Here is a 17,528-nt window from a genome sequence, read left to right on the forward strand (position 1 = left end):
CTTCTCACGCACAGCCCATTTCCAAAGGTCTCGGTCCGTAGTCATCGCCTCGGTGAGGCCCAATGTACGAAGGTCTTGCCTCACCACCTCAGCCCAGGTCTTCCTGGGCCTACCTCTTCCACGGGTTCCCTCAACTGTTAGGGTGTGGCACTTTTTCACGCAGCTATCCTCCTCCATTCTCACCACATGTCCATACCAGCGCAATCGTCTCTCTTGCACGCCACAACTGATGCTTCTAATGTTCAGCTTTTCTCTCAAGATACTTACACTCTGACGGGTATTCACATTGACATTACACATCCAACGGAGCATACTGGCTTACCTCAGAATGTAAAGGCAGACGGTAATAATATTAATAAAAAAAGTTGTGGGATTTTTTTCTTTTAATTCTTTAACATTTTAACCGACCATATCTGGCCCAAATATCTTGTTTTATGTTAAAATCGAGCAGATCCAGCATCTTACACCTATGCTACAATGTCAAAGCTACAAGATTATGCAGGATTAATTCAAAAGAATGTGAACAAATAAGCATAGCATTTGACAGAGTAATCTGAATGCAAAAGGGTTAAATAATAGAATTTTAGGAATTTAAGGGTTGTGACAATTCTAGAACAGTGGAAGTTGAAAAAAATAATCTAAATGCTTGATATTTTAAAATTGTTGCACACATTCTCTCTCTCTCTCTCGCACACATTCTCTCTCTCTCTCTCTATTTCTCTCTCTCCTGTGATATATGATATTACTAACTATGATGTTATCTCTTTGATATCTAAAGGGCTACCATGATATTTGTGTTACAATCCTGCTGACTGTTGGTGAAGACCTTGCATATGCCATTGTAGATAGACTTAGCATCTCACATTTAAGGTAAATCACAGTATTTTTCTGTTTGCTTGTATTGGATTCTGTTTAGTTTGGGCTGGAGGGGAAGAAGAGCCAGGTAGATTTTGTTGATGGCTGGCCAGATTGCCTTGTCTTTTAATTACATGCTTTTATATTGCAAGTTCGAATCCTGTTGAAGTTAACTTTACCTTTTATCCTTGTGGGTCAGATGGGGTTGATAAAAAGTCAACTGATTGCATCCTTCTTTATAAATATGTGACCTTCATCATCATCATCATCATTGTTTAACATCCACTTTCCATGCTGGCATGGGTTGGATTGTTTGACAGGGAGCTATCCAGACTGTGTGTTGTATGGTTTCTACAGCTGGATGCCCTTTCTAATGCCAACCATTAGAGTGCTTTTTACGCCTCACTGGCACAGGTGCACCAGCACCTGAAAAGACAAGCCTGTATGTGTGAAAGACAGCAATCTTGCTTAGCTTGACGTGCCTTAAGAAATTATTATTATAGAGGCAGTGACCTGATAGACTTGTTAGCATGCCAGACAAAATGCTTGGTATTTCGTCTGCCTTTACATTCTGAGGTCAACTTGTCTTTCACCCTATTGGAGTCGATAAAATCATGATTGATGTAACTGACAAGCCCCCTCCCTCAAAATTCCAGGCCTTGTGTCTATAGTAGAAAGAATTATTGAAGGTGGTGATGGAGAAGGGGAAGTGTTAGACTAAACATATAGTATATAGGTAACATAATCTTGTGATAAATATCTTTAAAATAGGACATAGATATAGCTTTGTGGTATAAATACCTGATAAATACAAGGCATAGGTAATGTTTGTGACAACTGTTTGTTAAATAGAAGGCAAATACGATGTAGTTTTGTCTTTAGTATCTTGTTCCTATCTTCAAGCATTAAGTTGGACTAGATGGAAATTAAATTTGAAAAAAAAATTCATTTTACTGTTTGTAAATTTTAAAGATATTTTCTCATTTTTAAACTGAGATTGATGTTGAGTGAAATTCTTTTTCTGCTTGTTATGAACATTCTTTCTGTCTTTGTTTGGCAGTGACTATATGGGTAGCACTATGGAGAGGACCAAAGTTATAATGGATTATGTTTTCCCAATATTGGCCAAAGTTAATCCCAAACTTGAAGCCTATCTTCAGAAGTAAGTGTCTTTTATTGATCTGTTTTGAATAGAAAGTGTGGCAGGGAGGTTTTCAAATGCCTGCTCCTTCGTCAGGCAACAATTTCCACAGATCAACACCCAAATAGCCATGTGAAAAACTGATACAGCTCAAACAATCCTTCCTTTGGTTTGTTGTAACATTAGAAAAATCTCCATAAATATTTTTCTGTTTGAAACAGAATTTCACACAAATATGTTGTTCTGCCAAATCCTTCTCTGTTTAATTGGTGACAAATCCCCAAATTTAAACAAATGGCTCATGCTAGCACATGTAGATTGATGTGGCTTTGTGTGACTGAAGATCAAATGCTCTTGCACAATACTGCAGTCAGATGCACTCTGCACCAGTTGGTTGGTGAGCGGCTTTTCCAAGTCCAGTTTCTTCTCACACACTGTGATCTATCCGAATCACTTCCATAGCAAGGCTGAATTATGCAGAATCTTTGTGTGTGTACTGCTAGTAATATACACCCTATGTCTAATACAAACACTGACAGCCTCATTTATTTCTATTGCAGAGCTGATATATGCATAATCATATCCTTACTGTCTCTAATACACACAAACACACACACACACACACACACACACACACTCTATATCCAATATACATACTGACTCAATCACTTCTATTGCAGGGCTGAAGTTGGTACAATGTTCTGTCTCAGCTGGATTATCACGTGGTATGGTCATGTGTTGAAAGAATATCGTCACATAGTCAGGTTATATGACTTCTTCATAGCTTCCCATCCATTGATGCCTATATATGTTGCTGCCGCTGTAAGTTTTAACCTTTCTCTCACGTATTGTAGTGACACATCTCTACTGTTCGCTTATCATATTTCTACTTCTGTTCATGATAGAATTGACAGCTGAGTTAATATGGGTTAAATTAGAGTGTCGGACAAGAGTTTTATGGGTAACTGGTCTCAAACAGTAGGGTACTGGTGACTATCATCTCAAACCATAGCTTACTTGTGACCAGAGGGTTTAAAAAAAAAGTAGGGTATCGGACAATGGTGTGCTGGTGATTAAGGTGTTGGACTGTAGGGGGATGTGGGTGACTAGGGTGTCAGACAGAAGGGTGTGGATGATTAGGATTTTGGGCAGTAGGGTGCAGGTGACCTGAGTGTTGGTCAATAGCAGTTACACATAATGTGGTCCACCACCAGTTTCATTTTACTACCCTTGTGCTCTTCCTATTGCCAACCCTTACCTGTTTTCAAGTAAGGGATTTCTTTATTCCACAGGTTTTCAAAAGTGCAGAGTGACCAGTCGTAATGTCAACCAGCAATGTCAACATCATCACTGCTTTGTTCAAAGAAATGACAAACATGCAATATAAACATACATGCACATGATCACACACACACATACTTTTGACATATATATATAAACGGGGACACACAGACACAACAAGCTTTCTGTCATTGAAATCCCTTTGCATGGCATTGGACTGCCCAAGACAAAAAGGAGAAAACATTTTGCCAAGGTGCTGTGCACTGGGACCAAACTTGTGAAGTAAGCTTCTTAACCATACAGTCCGTACCTATCTTTGGAAAGTCACTCGTCCTAAACTTTTCCCTTAATTGGTTGAACACCATGTAAGGTGTGTAAAAGATTGCACGCCATGTAAGAGGTCTAGTTGCTTCTTAGGATATCAAAAGAAGGAATGAACATGGATTATCCTCTGCAGCTCATGGATTTATCAAGCCTTGTGCTGAATAATGTCAAGCCTGGGGAAGCTAAAGAACTTTTAGACAAGAAAGGAAATTCAAAGAAGGTTAGCAGAGGAAAAATTAAAGGATTTCTGTTCGTGGAATTAACTAGTTTCAGTCCATCAATCTTTCTTTTAGCTTTATGTTCTAAGTTCATACCTCACTGAAGTCATCTTTGCTTTTCATCCTTTTGAGGTCAATAAAATAAATACCAGTTAAGCGCTGGGGTTGAAGTAATCGACTGAGCTGTCCCCACAAAATTTCAAGCTTTGTGTCTACAGTAGAAAGAATTATTTCATATCCAACTACTTGTAAAGGCAAGACTTTCTGCTGTTGCTGAAATTTATACTAAGAAACAAATTAGATGTGAACGAATGAAGAACTGTAAGGTCCTAATATACTTATCTGTCACTAAATCTCTTGCCCCCTAATATCATCAACAACATTTCAATGCCCATTACTCTATGCTGGTCTAAGTTTAATGGTTGCAATACATCATTATTTCTCTCAGTACTTCATTTTGTCTGTAAGAATAAATATTGTGAGGTAAAGTGCCGTCAAATCTTGCCCCCACCCTCATTCTCAGAACCCAGAACAGCTCTCTTATTCACTGGTCCTTGATTAATTGGAACTGTAAAGAAATAATGAAATATTCCAAAATGCAATGGAATATTTGAAGTTCTTGAAAGGCTGTTGGTTGAGATTTGTTTTTTTTACGTCTAGTACATCCTCATCCGTTAATGTCCATCTTCCAAGCTGACATAGGTTGGATGATTCAACAGGATCCGGTGAGTCAGACAGCTGCATCATGCCCCAGTGTCTGCTTTGGTGTGATTTCCATGACTGACCGCCTTTGCCTAATGCCTACCCTTTTGTTTCAGTCATTCGAGTGCTGTCATGCTGGAGCATTGCCTCGAACGGTTTAGTTGATTAAATTGACTCCAGCACTTATTTTCTATCTGATAATTATGGTTATCAATCTCTTTTTGCTGAACTGCTAAGTTAATGCAAACAAATCAGCACTAATTGACAAGTGGTAAAAGATGAACATTCACAAATACACAACAGGCTTCCACACAGTTTTCTCAATGAAACTACTGATAAGGCATTAGTGTGCCATGCAGTGAGACTAATTTATTTTAGATTGCAATTTGTGTACAATCGTACTATTGGTTATAGGTTTCCAAAAGGCCCAGTCATTATTTCACTGCATCTTTGACAACTTCAGTGATAAGGGCGTATCTGCAACTTGGTACAGAACAAATATCACAGGGTTCATTACTCAACACTTTTTTGTTGTTGTTTTATTGCACATTTATGTATTTTTCAGCTTTTTTTTTTTTTTTTTTTGAAAGCAACTGTTTGAATCTTTGTGAATTTGTTTTCAAATAAAAAGAAATTCTCATAATAATAAGAATGCTATTCATTAGAATGGCATGGTGAATCATGCCTGAGAGGAAATGAATGTCACTTCAGTCTCTTCAAGTATTGTATGCTAAATAAATAAATAAATAAAAACCCCCCAAAAAACCACCTTTGTTTTTGTTTTGTTCCAGATTGTTCTGTACAGAGAAAAGGAAATTCTGTCATGTCCTTGTGAAATGGCATCAGTTCACCATACATTATCGCACTTGCCAAAGGATCTTCCTTTTGAAGAGCTCATCACCACAGCTTGTGATATACATCTGTTATACCCTCCTTCTGAATTAATAAAGGATAATTTTGTACCTCCTACCACACCTAAACCAGCAGAAATGTACGTTCATTTTAAATTCATTTGTTTCTGCTAAGTTACTTAGTCTTCACAGTTTGAACTCCATCATAGAGAAATAGAACCAGCATTCTGTTTTGTTGACCTTTCATTTTTGTTACAAATTTTTGAAAGATTTTATATCAATAGTCAGGCTTGGAAGGTGCAGGAGACCGACAGAAAAGTATGAGGTTATAAAAGTAAATTTGGTTTCTACTAACAACTTGTGATTTTGTGATCTAAAACCAAACAGTCGAACATTTGCAGTATATTATGAAAGCGATAAGTTGCATAACATATTGACTGTTGACTTCGTAGAATAGGCATCAAAAAATTGTTCCATGCAATAAATCGGGTAAGGATTTGAGGTCAGTCATGATACTTGATAAAATATCAATCTACGGGTTGTAGATTGGCAAATTAACGAACCCTTCAGCATTCAGATTACTAGATTACCCTGCTTATTTATCTACATTATTTTGAACTAATCAAGTTGTCTTGTAGCTTTGAGAATTTGATGATGTAACAGTTTATTTTTAGAATTACATTGTAAGGTAGGTGTAAGAGGCCATATCTGGCCAGTTTTAATATAAAACAGGATATTTGAGCTGGATATGGTTCAAATGCTAATTGGTTAAAGTATCAGATAAGCCGCTTTGTGGTATTTGATCTGGCTCTTTACATTCTAAGTTGAAATCCCACTGACATCACTTTTACCTTTTTATCCCTCCAGGGTCAAATATAAAACAAAATATCTGCAAAGTACTGAGTAACTCGACTCTCCCAGTTTTCCAACCTTCTGCCTATCTTAGAAAACGGTATAGCTATTAATATTTACAGTAATAAGGTTCACCTCCTTATGGTTCCTATTTATAGTTTACAAAGACAACGGCAGCAAAACACCAACCCTTCTATTTGGGCTGATATTCTCTCCTCCCCACTCTTATAGAATTCAATAGGATTATTGAGTTGTTAGAGGAGATGGAAGTGGGTTGAGTTTGTTCTTTGATATCTTTTATTCTGGGTTTTATATAAGACACACATGTTTATATAAAATACTGGGGTCGATTCATTCAATTAAAAATTCCAGGGTAGTGCCCTAGCATGACTGCAGTCTAATGACTGAAAGATAGAAAAAAAGATACACATGCACATTATATATATATTGAGAAAGTTGAGATTAATGATAAAGTCAGTTTGCAGCAGCTAAAAGAAGGCTTACCGACATTGTGCTGTATTCCCAGCCCCTGACTATTTTAACCTCTCTGGCTCTGTCCATTTAACTGTAAATAGGTACCAAAGAAATGTATAGTTCACTGGCATGAAGAACGAAAATTGTTTCATAATTGTTCAGCTAGTTTATAAACCAATGGCAGCATAAAAACACTGGCTCTTTCGTACAGGGCTTCTTTGAAGTGTTAAAACGAAGACAAAGTATTTAGAGTTGTCCAAATAAAACATAAATATGAATTTTAATTCTCATTGATGTTTTCTTTGAACAACTCCATCTTGCTTCCCTATACTTTGACTTCGTTTTATGTTGATGGTGACTTTACCTTTCAGTGGTACACCAGTGTAGTGATGCTACCTGTCAGTACTTGGGGGTTGGGGTTAATTCAATTGAGGATAAAGGATCAAAATTATCCTGCTTAATCAAAGTAAAAAGAAAATTTATCAGTGCACTATCAGAGAGCTGTATCTTAAGAAACCAAATAGTGACTCTAATTGAGCTGACATGAAGACCCCCGGAACAATAGAAGACTCTTTAGCATTCAGATTAGTCTGTCAAATTATTCCCAGTTTTGAATTAACCATGAATTATCTTGTAGCTTCAAGATTTCAATGGTGTGAGTGTTTATTTTTAGAATAGGTTTGAGAGGTTGGATCTGGTCAGCTTGAACATAAAACAGGTAGAATATTATGGCTGATTTAAGTGCTAAAGAGTTAACCCTTTTGATACCAATCAATCTAAAGTTGCCCCTAGTTCTATAATAGAAAATTCTCGATCTAAAGGGATCTAAATTTAAACCTTCCATCAAAATTTCTTTATAAACACTACCATAATAATTATGTAGTTATTTCACTAAATTCTTCCTAATTTTCAAAATTAATTGAAAGAAGGATCATACATTTCAAAAGAGATATAGTAATGAAAGAGGTGAATGTTGCTGGGGAAATGCATGAGCACCACAAATTCTTGTTTTCATTTCTCAAATAACTTTTATGTCTCAGTTACAAAAATATTTTTTTGTTTTCAAACCTAAATCTGAAATTCTGATAATTGATTTCTTTCTGTTCTTTTTTTTTAAATTTTGAATTTAGAAATGAACGGCGTTGGAAGCGGAGGAAACATCTCAGCAGAAAGTTAATTGTGAAGGTTATTATTGTTGCGTTTTTTGCTGTTCTGGCTGGTTACATACTGTGGAGGCCTTAGTTTATCGCAGTTCATCACATCTAAATTTGCAGCTCTATTCCACTCACCTGTCTACTTTCTCCATCTTACTGTTATGGGACATTGAACCAACTGGATTCATGAGGGGCTTGCTTACTACCATAACTCCAACAATATTTTCAACATATCTAGCTCACAGAAGGAATTGATATCGGAACTTATCAACTGTTCTTTGACAAAAAGACCAAAAAAAAAAAAACAGGCTGAGAAACCTGTGACAAGGTTGTGAACAATAATCTGGCACATTGCTGCAAAGTTTTTATTATTATTATTATTATTATTAATTGGTGGATGACAGGCTAAATATGTTGAGGTATTTAGTTATGTCCCACTAGCATTCTGGGTTCAAATCTCATCAAGACTGACCTTAATTTTCATACATACCAGTCATGTGCTGTGTCAATATAACTGACTTCTCTTCCACACACTCACCCTGGCCTTATATCTGTCAAATTATTATTATTATGGCAACAAGCTGGCAGAAACGTTAGCACCCTGGGGCCAAATACTTATCGGCATTTCGTCTGTCTTTATGTTCTGTGTTCAAATTCCATTGAGGTTGACTTTACCTTTCATCCTTTCGGGGTCGATAAAATGAGTACCAGTTAAGTACTGGGGTCGATGTAATCAACTTAGCCCCTCCCCCAAAATTGCTGGCCTTGTGCCAAAATTTGAAACCATTATTATTTATATAAAACATATTATTTCGTTGTTTTATCAAGTTTTTAATTTTTTTTGCTTATATATTGATTTCTGACGGAGAGAATCGTTTTTTTTTTTTTTTTGCCAATTTTTGAAAATCTTTTTTACTAGCTTTATTTATTTCTTTATATATATATATATTTTTTTTGTATCTGAAGAATTGTTTGCTTTTGTTGTGACTAGGTACTGTGATGGTGATTCTCCTGATGAACAATGGTTTGTAGATCAGATCTACCAGGTCAACACTTTGTAAAACCCTTTTAATTAAAAAAAACAAACAAACTCCATTAATCACCCAGTTTGCAGCTAGCCAGAGTATATACACACACAGCCATCGTCTTCTACTATCTTCCTTATATTCTGGTAGTCAACATTGCCCTCTACAGGGTTCTCTGTCTTTCAGTGAAATTCAAACTGTGAGTCAAAGAATTGTAAATTATTATTATTATTATCATTATTATTATTATTGTTATTTATTGTTTTGTTTGTTGATTTTGTTAAACAACCCCCTTCCATTTCCAATAAGAGTTTCAGGTCTATCTGAACTCTTTGCCTCCTTTTATCTTACTTTTGTCCATTTAATTATGTACATCATCATCATCATTATTGCCATCAACTGCTGTATCATCGCCATCATCACCATCATCGTCATCATCATCTATGTAATTTAATATGTGGATGTGTTTCTGTATATAGCTGGGTGGGTCTGTTAGCAATACTGAATGTTTGTATTAGTCACACCAAATGTAATCACAATGATGATAACATTCAGTGAAGAGTCTAGAATTATTTTTCTCCAGATTTACAAAGAATGTAGAAATATTCTTGACCAGGAATACAAAGAATATAAATATTCTTGTCTATTCAATAAAAAAAGCAAAAGAAAAATTTAAAGTATTCTTACTCCGTGTTTCTATTTCGTTATTTTTAATATGTAAAACATGGTTTGAAGGCAGTGTCCGTTTAGTGCAGATATGTGCAACTGCTGGTGTGGTGCATGTGTATATGCAACGTCAAGTTGATGGCATGAGGAGTGTGGTGCAGACTTGTGAGGCCGTAAGTTAGTGACATGAAGGCATGTGGTTTAGTGGTTAGTGAGGTTGTGAGTTCGATTCTTGATGGTGCATTGTATTGTTGTCCAAGATACTTTATTTCATATTGTTCCTGTCCATTCAGCTGGCAAAAATGGTTTGTACCTTTATTTCAAACGTCCAGCCTTAGCACATTCTGTGTCGTGCTGAATCTCCCTGAGAACTATGTTAAGGGTACATTTGTCTGTGGAGTACTCAATCACTTGCATGTCAATTTATTAAGTTGTTCTGTTGATCAGATCGACCAGAACACTCATCGTCGTAACCAACAGAGTGCCTGTTATGATGAATAAGACGCTGGCTTAGCCATCACAAGTCAGTTCTTGCGAAGGAGACATAGTATCAAAAGTATTCTGACCATGACCATCTAAACTTTATATTTTTTTTTATGTATATAAGCATATCTTTCTTAATGTGTGAGTGAATTGGTTATATCTTGTTTTTGAATGTCTATGTAAAGTGACCCATGTTTTATAGTTTTAACGCTGCAGAATGTGATATGAGAGAGATTTAACTGCTTTTTCTAACAAGTCGGTCAACCATGTTGTGGCTCGATCAGATTTTCTGACACCATATGAAAATCAACATTTGACAGAGGCTTATAAAACATTTGTGAAAAGTCACAACAGGGGGTCTTGACCTTTTTCTTTGTTTTACAGAATCTGAGATTGTAGTGGGAAAAAATGACTCCATTGGGCCTTGTAAGAACCCAGCTGGATTTCCTACTCACAGGTGACCTCTGAAGATCTGAGAAAACCCCAGGGTAGGGAATACAAGATTAGGTGTTAACTGATAGGGCAGCCTCTGCAAGTTGTTACTCACAAGACTGACCCCATTGTTGTAGGTGGCAGCAGGTGTCTGCAAGAAAACCATTTCAATCCCACTATACAAGGTGCAGTAGGAACAATTGTTCCAAATCCTTTGGACAGCATGGACTCTGCTAAAGAAGGGAAATAACTCTGGGCTTGTTTTTTGTTATTTTGACCTTAGCAAAGCGTCGATTCAATGTCGTTGTCGGTCAGAATAAATAAGACTAAAAACGTCTACAGTTGTCTCCCATGCGTGCTAAAAGGATAATAACGATTTTATAATTGTGACGGCTCTTTTCTCCCACAAATATTTCAAGGAAGCATATTTGAAATGTAGAATAACGAATAGCTAACTCTAACTTGCCTTCCTTATTTCTAGAGAGTGGAGGCGTAGTGGTTAGTACAGCGGACTCGCGGTTTCGATTCCCAGACCGGGCGTTGTGATTGTTTATTGAGCGAAAACACCTAAAGCACCACGAGGCTCCTGCAGGATGGGGGACCCTGCTGTACTCTTTCACCATAACGTTCTGTTGTACCTGTATTTCAAAGGGCCAGCCTTGTCACACACTTATTGCAGTGGTCCTTCAGTTCTTCTAACCCCATAAAAGAACTTGGAAGGTTGGACCTCCAACCAGGCCTTTCGCGAAACCCTTAAAGCCAGGAACTTTTCAACACACACACATACATGATTGGCTTCTTTCAGTTTCTGCCTACCAAATCCACTGAGGCTATAGTAGCAGGCACTTGCCCAAAGTGCCATACAGTGGGACTGAACCCAGAAACATGTGGTTGGGAAACAAACTACTTACCACAGAGCTACACCTGTGCTGATGTATATTTCAAAATTATTTAATGTTCAATGAATTAAAACACACCTGTTGTAAGAGTTAAGTACATTAGCCGAGGGCACGATAGTGTCACCAATGTCACGATACACACCTCACTATTGATCTCACTAGCTTTGTTTGCCCAGTCAGTAGAGTAGGTGATCAATAAGCAATCTAACATCCAGAGATAATCACTAAACAATCAGCTCTATTGTTATTTCCATAGAAAATTTACAACTCAAGTGGAAACAGAGCACCAAGTTAGTTGATATTTCACTTCATGTAAATAATTAGTTATCAGTAATATGTCTATTGTATAAACACTTGTTACAAATACAAGGGGCTGCTGAAAAGTTCCTGGCTTTTAAGGGTATCACGAAAGACCTGATTGGAGGCCCAACCTTCCGAGTTCTTTTACAGGGCTTAGAAAAACCGTAGGACCACTGCAATAAGTGTGTGAATCTGAGAAGGAAATATGTTGAACTTTCTAGTACTCTCCGTACTTTCTTTTCACCAGGAAGTTGTGACATTCATGACTTTACAACAGGCATTATTGAACAACTGTGAAATGATTTCAGTTATTGTGCAGATCACAGAAACAGATTGCCACATGCTCATTTTTTAAATTCTAGTTTACAGTGCTCCCACTGGCAGCTAATAGATTGTATTCTTAGATTGAAGAGGATAAAGAGGGCCAGTTTCCTGGTTTCCTCCCCACAGAAGGGACACCAGTTCGTCACAGGGTGATCCTTTTACAGCTGAGTGGACAGCAGACGTGAAACAAAGTGTTTTGCTCAAGAACACAATGTGTTGCTGGGTCCAAGAATCAAAACCACAAACTTACAATCATGAGTCTGACACCCCAACCATTAAGCCATGTACCTCCACCCACAGAAGAGGAGGAGGGCAAATGATAATGTGTGTTTTTCTCAAGTAATGCAAATAGTGAACAGACTGCTTTTTAGCATTAGATTTACAAATTGATACAGTCTGAATTCGAATCCTATCAAACTCAATATGCCTTTTTGTCCTTCCTGGAGGCGGGGGAGTTAATAAAATCGATCACTCCCACCTCTATCCAACCAATGTGGCCTTGTGTTAGAAGTTAAAGTGAAGCAGTAAAACCCGGGAAGAGAGAGACTCCGTAAAATGTAAGAGAGTAGAGAAAGATGAACAAAAACAATGAAATGTAAATCATGTCTGTTTAATTCTTCATAGTTTGCAAGTTAGTTTCATGAATACAGGAAGATAAAGACACTCACTCCAAAATGGATTGTGCAAGCAGAATGTACAAATCAGAAAAAACTTTATATCATTATGTGGTTATAAAGATACAACTTCTGTTCCACTACCACCAGCATCACCACCATGTTCCTGCTGCTGTTGTTGCTGCTGCTGCTCCATTCATAAGAGATGTGTGTGTGTGTGTGAGAGAGAGAGAGAGAGAGAGAACATGGGAATATTTTAAACATCAATGATAAAAAAAATCCAGTCACACTTATTCAATGTTGTCCAATCCAGCATCAGTCATTATTGTAGCAATGTTTTTCTCCAGGTCATCGATTCGTTTTGCCATTTCATCCAGTAGCAAAAGTTAAGGAAAATAATCAAATGACATACTAAAAAATGTTAATTAAATGGCAGCACAAGACAAAATATTTCAGCTAAGAAACATTATATATAAACATATATACAAATATCATACACACACACATATAATAATATTCACACATACTGTATAATATATATATATATATATATATATATATATATATATATATGTGTGTGTGTGTATACATACATACATATATATATATATATATATATACACACACACACGACAGGCTTCTTTCAGTTTCCGTCTACCAAATACACTCACAAGGCTTTTGTTGACCCAGGGGCCATAATAGAAGACATTTTCCCAAGGTGCCATGCATTGGGACTGAACCTGGAACTACATGGCTGGGAAGCAAGCTCCCAACCACACAGCCATACCTATATATATATATATATATATAGGAAATTACACAATTATGGCATACATTATCCTGTAGCAAAGATTAATCTCCTCAAAGGATAAGTTTAAACTTAATCGGTTCAGCATTTAATCACCTTTTCCTCCAAACAGACATTGTGTCCCTACAGAACATAATTATAAAATTCCCTTTAACCCTTTTTGTGACCAACACACTTCAGACTGTTCCTGGTGTTGCAATACACAAAATTTTAATCTCAACATGTTTATACTTAAATTAATCCTTCCATCAGAAATGTATCTAAGAATATTTTGTTATGTTGCAAATTAATAACGTAGTAACTAGTTATTTTAGTAAATCCCAGCATATTGTTATTTTGAAAATCAATTGAAATACACAATGCCTTTCAATACAAATGGGGTAACACAACAACTAACAAAAGTAAGAAGAAAAAAACTGAAGATTTGATAAGCGTAAGTCAACCAGTCCCTATAACTTAACACAGAAAACTGACATTACAACAAAAGCACCTAAACCCCAGGCATAGCTTTAAGTAGTTTATATAGCAACAAGAAATGAACAGGTTTCTACTGGTTGACTGTAAACAGGCTGAGGCATGACTGGGTTCAAATCAATGAGACCATATTTTATATATCCAACTTAACAAGGATGCCCTGTTAGAACACTGAATACGGCACTATTAGCCTTGAGAGATCCTCTCATATAGGGGTTTGGTGCCTAAAAGTATACAGATAGATCATAGACGAAATTCGTCAGTCATGGGTGCTGGAATTCCCATGTGGGTGTGAGTGTATATGTGACATACACATATTTTTATTTATATAAATATATATATATATATAGTAAGTTGTTCATGGATTTCCTCTGAAAGGGAATTGACTCAAAAAGGACTCAATACAAGACAAAATAAATATAAGTGACATAAAGGGCAGCAAGCTGGCATATTCGTTAGCACACTGGGCAAAATGCTAAGCAATATTTCATCTGCCATTACGTTCTGAGTTCAAATTCTGCCGAGGTCGATTTTGCCTTTCATTCTTTCGGGGTCGATTAAATAAGTACCAGTTATGCACTGGGATCGATGTAATCGACTTAATCCCTTTGTCTGTCTTGTTTGTCCCCTCTATGTTTAACCCCCCCGCCCCGTAAGCAATAAAGAAATAAATACAAGTGGCATAAATGAATACGTAACATATGTACGTTTCTTTTACTGCTGCAAATAGTATTGAAAAAATTTGCACACTTGCCAGGTATTCATTAATTGATACACACATATACATGTGTGTATATATTTATTGGACCTATTAAGGATTAAGTTCCCCAACTCAACATTGAACTGTAAAGAGGTGACAGGTTAGCAGTGTTGCATAATGGCGACCACACAATAGATACCTTTATAAAGCAATTTTCCCCACAACCAGAAAACATGGAAGACTGGAAATGAAGAACTCTACTTGCACGTCAGTGACACTTGTTTACAACTATCACAGAGTCAAAGCAAGGAGACAGTAAAGCACACATACATAGATACTTGCATATAACAGGCTTCTTTCAGTCTCTGTCAACCAAATCTACTCACAAGGCTTTGGCTGGCCCACACAGCCATGCATATGTATCTATACATTAGACACCACATATTATAACCAGAGAATCAACACCAAGATGAACAGCTTGCAGCTAAGTTAATTATATAATTGATGGGTTTGACCGTATGAGACACTGTGACAGAAGAACCCCATCCAAACTTTGCCAACTTGGAAACAAAAGCATGAGGATGATGATGAAAATGATGGTGCTGGCATTGAGGTTGCTAGATGAAAAATTTAAACCAATGCTAGCAGAACACCAATATTCAATTTTTAGAAAAAAAGATATTTCTTCCGGTGATTTTGTCTGACATTTCTTGGAATTTATCTTGCATTTGTTGTAGAATCAACTGAACCTATAAGAAAATGACAAAAACAAACTGAAATAAATGCACAAAACAAACAAATAATAACTTTTATTCACATACATGTATGTGTGTGTGTATGTATATGTATATATTACTCAACATGTTAGTTGTTGAACAGATCACGTTCAAGGCTTTCTCTTGCCTGTTTATACATGTTTAAAATTTTATCAGAGCATGATGGAATGATGCTGTGATGTTAATCTATAGGTGCATCAATAAAATGCTACCAAAACAGCTGCAGTAAGTTCTAAACCCTATTTCATCATCATTTAACATGCTGGCATGGATTGGATGGTTTAACAGGAACTGACCAGCTGAAGGGCTGTTCAGGCTCCATGTTTGTTTTGGCATAATTTCTATGGCTAGATGCCCTTCCTAATGCCAACCAACCACTTTACAGACTGTACAGGGTGCTCTTACGCAGTACTGACACGGTTGCTTTTTACATGGTACTGGCACCTACAAACCTGTAAGATTAGGGACACTCAGCTGGAGAGGACGAGCTTGTATGCAAGGGCAACTGTGCTTTTACTTAACTTGATATGTCTTTTCAAGCACAGCAAGCCGGCTGGAGCCTTGGTCCTCTATCATCCCCTTGTGTGTCCCGGTGTTCTTTTATACCTATGCCACACTTGGAACCAACCCTGAGTTGGATCTGCAGTTTAATATTGAATTTGGTACTTATATACATATACATATATATATATATATATATATATATATATATATATATATATATATATATATATACCTGCAGTATACTACCAACAAATGACACCTCATAGTGTTTACCTCACTGTGAACTTGTTATGGTACCTAGCATCCTACATGATGATGTGCCTAGATTCTAATGAATCCTGTACCATTCATACGTACATACATACATACGTACGTGTGTGTGTGTGTATGCATATGTATATACCAAAGACCAAAAGGATAGATAGGCAAACAACAGTTATCAGATTAGATCATGATAAATATACAACCGACAGAGAACAACAACTGCATAGCAGGGAGTATGAATCGCAGGAGATTAGTAAAAGTTCCACCATGGAAGTTCTTAATAGTTGCAATATCTCTGTATGTTGTATAAATATGTAATAATCCGAACCAATACCTGTTGTTTGCTGATCTCTCCTTTTGTTCTATTATTCATATACCAACCTGATCGATACATTGCCAATAGCTAATCTTCATTTAGACAACTATCATCACATTCCTCCATTCAAAGTTGGAGTTGAGGCATATATTTGACCTGAGCACTAACTGCATGTACCTACTCAACTGCTAGATCGTGGGTTCGACTCCTGAATCAGGCAGCACATTGTGTTCTTGAGCAAAACACTTCATTTCATGTTGCGCCAGTCCACTCAGCTGAAAATGGGTAACACTGCAACAGAGTAGCCTTCCGATCAAAGGATGGATGTTGACCTGCTTGCCCAGCCAGCAGAGCAGCATCATTTGAAGGTTATAATAATTTGAAGTGCATCGTGACCAGCGATGTATAACAACAGCGCTGGTCAATATCAGGAATACCATGATATATAAATATGCATATATGAAATAAATATGTATTTCATTATATCGCGTAAGCAACCACTTATTGTTTATTGCATAACATTCCCCAACATTGCTGACAGTAGCTAAGTATATTCCTAATGGAACCTGTCAGGCGACAGGTAACTCTAGTACCAGAATATTGAATATAAAAACATTCTGTCACAAACACTCAGAAATAAATAAATATATATATATATATATATATATATATATATATACAAACAGCAGAAGACAAGCTCAGGCAGGACTACAATTATGAGAGGGGAAGAGAGAGAAGAAAAGCAATCAATTGATCATATAGCAAGCAGTGACTACAATGGAATACATGTTTATGTGTGTGCATCTGTGTATACATATACACATACACACACACACATATATATATATATATATATATACACACACACACATATATACACACACAAACAACCTAGGGACATGTTCAGACAACACAATGGAGAAAAACAAAGATTATAACTACAAGTTTTATTGACCATGTTAGACACTCACACACAACAATAGTCTTAATATATTATTGACTTCCCCTTGTTCTGAGCAGCAAATCAAGTGGAGACTCAGTCCTTTACAACTGCTCCTGCTTACAACATTTCTAAATCTATATTGTAAACG

The 17,528-nt window shown here is 36.7% G+C and overlaps 2 protein-coding genes across 5 annotated transcripts in view; one reads left to right on the plus strand and one right to left on the minus strand.

The window, feature by feature from the left end:
• Window positions 1-9,563, plus strand: part of LOC106869195 (TBC1 domain family member 20) — a 21,265-nt gene extending 11,702 nt beyond the window's left edge. For 3 of the 4 annotated variants that reach the window (XM_052975231.1, XM_052975230.1, XM_014914830.2), the window contains 5 exons: window positions 779-870; window positions 1,916-2,017; window positions 2,677-2,818; window positions 5,313-5,512; window positions 7,829-9,563. In XM_052975231.1, coding sequence (XP_052831191.1) covers window positions 779-870; window positions 1,916-2,017; window positions 2,677-2,818; window positions 5,313-5,512; window positions 7,829-7,940 — 648 coding nt within the window. In that variant the 3' untranslated portion in view covers window positions 7,941-9,563. The remainder of the gene's footprint in view (window positions 1-778; window positions 871-1,915; window positions 2,018-2,676; window positions 2,819-5,312; window positions 5,513-7,828) is intronic. The other variant, XM_014914831.2, reaches the window with a different exon arrangement.
• Window positions 9,564-12,575: 3,012 nt separating this feature from the next.
• LOC106869216 (heat shock factor-binding protein 1-like) overlaps window positions 12,576-17,528 on the minus strand; it is an 8,942-nt gene continuing 3,989 nt past the window's right edge. Inside the window, exons 2-3 of the mRNA XM_014914862.2 lie at window positions 15,260-15,326; window positions 12,576-12,971 (exon numbers count right to left, since the gene is read on the minus strand). Of these exons, the coding sequence (XP_014770348.1) occupies window positions 12,886-12,971; window positions 15,260-15,326 (153 nt within the window). The 3' untranslated portion in view covers window positions 12,576-12,885. The remainder of the gene's footprint in view (window positions 12,972-15,259; window positions 15,327-17,528) is intronic.

Source organism: Octopus bimaculoides, chromosome 20, assembly GCF_001194135.2.
Source record: "Octopus bimaculoides isolate UCB-OBI-ISO-001 chromosome 20, ASM119413v2, whole genome shotgun sequence".
Classification (NCBI taxonomy): Eukaryota; Metazoa; Mollusca; class Cephalopoda; order Octopoda; family Octopodidae; genus Octopus; species Octopus bimaculoides.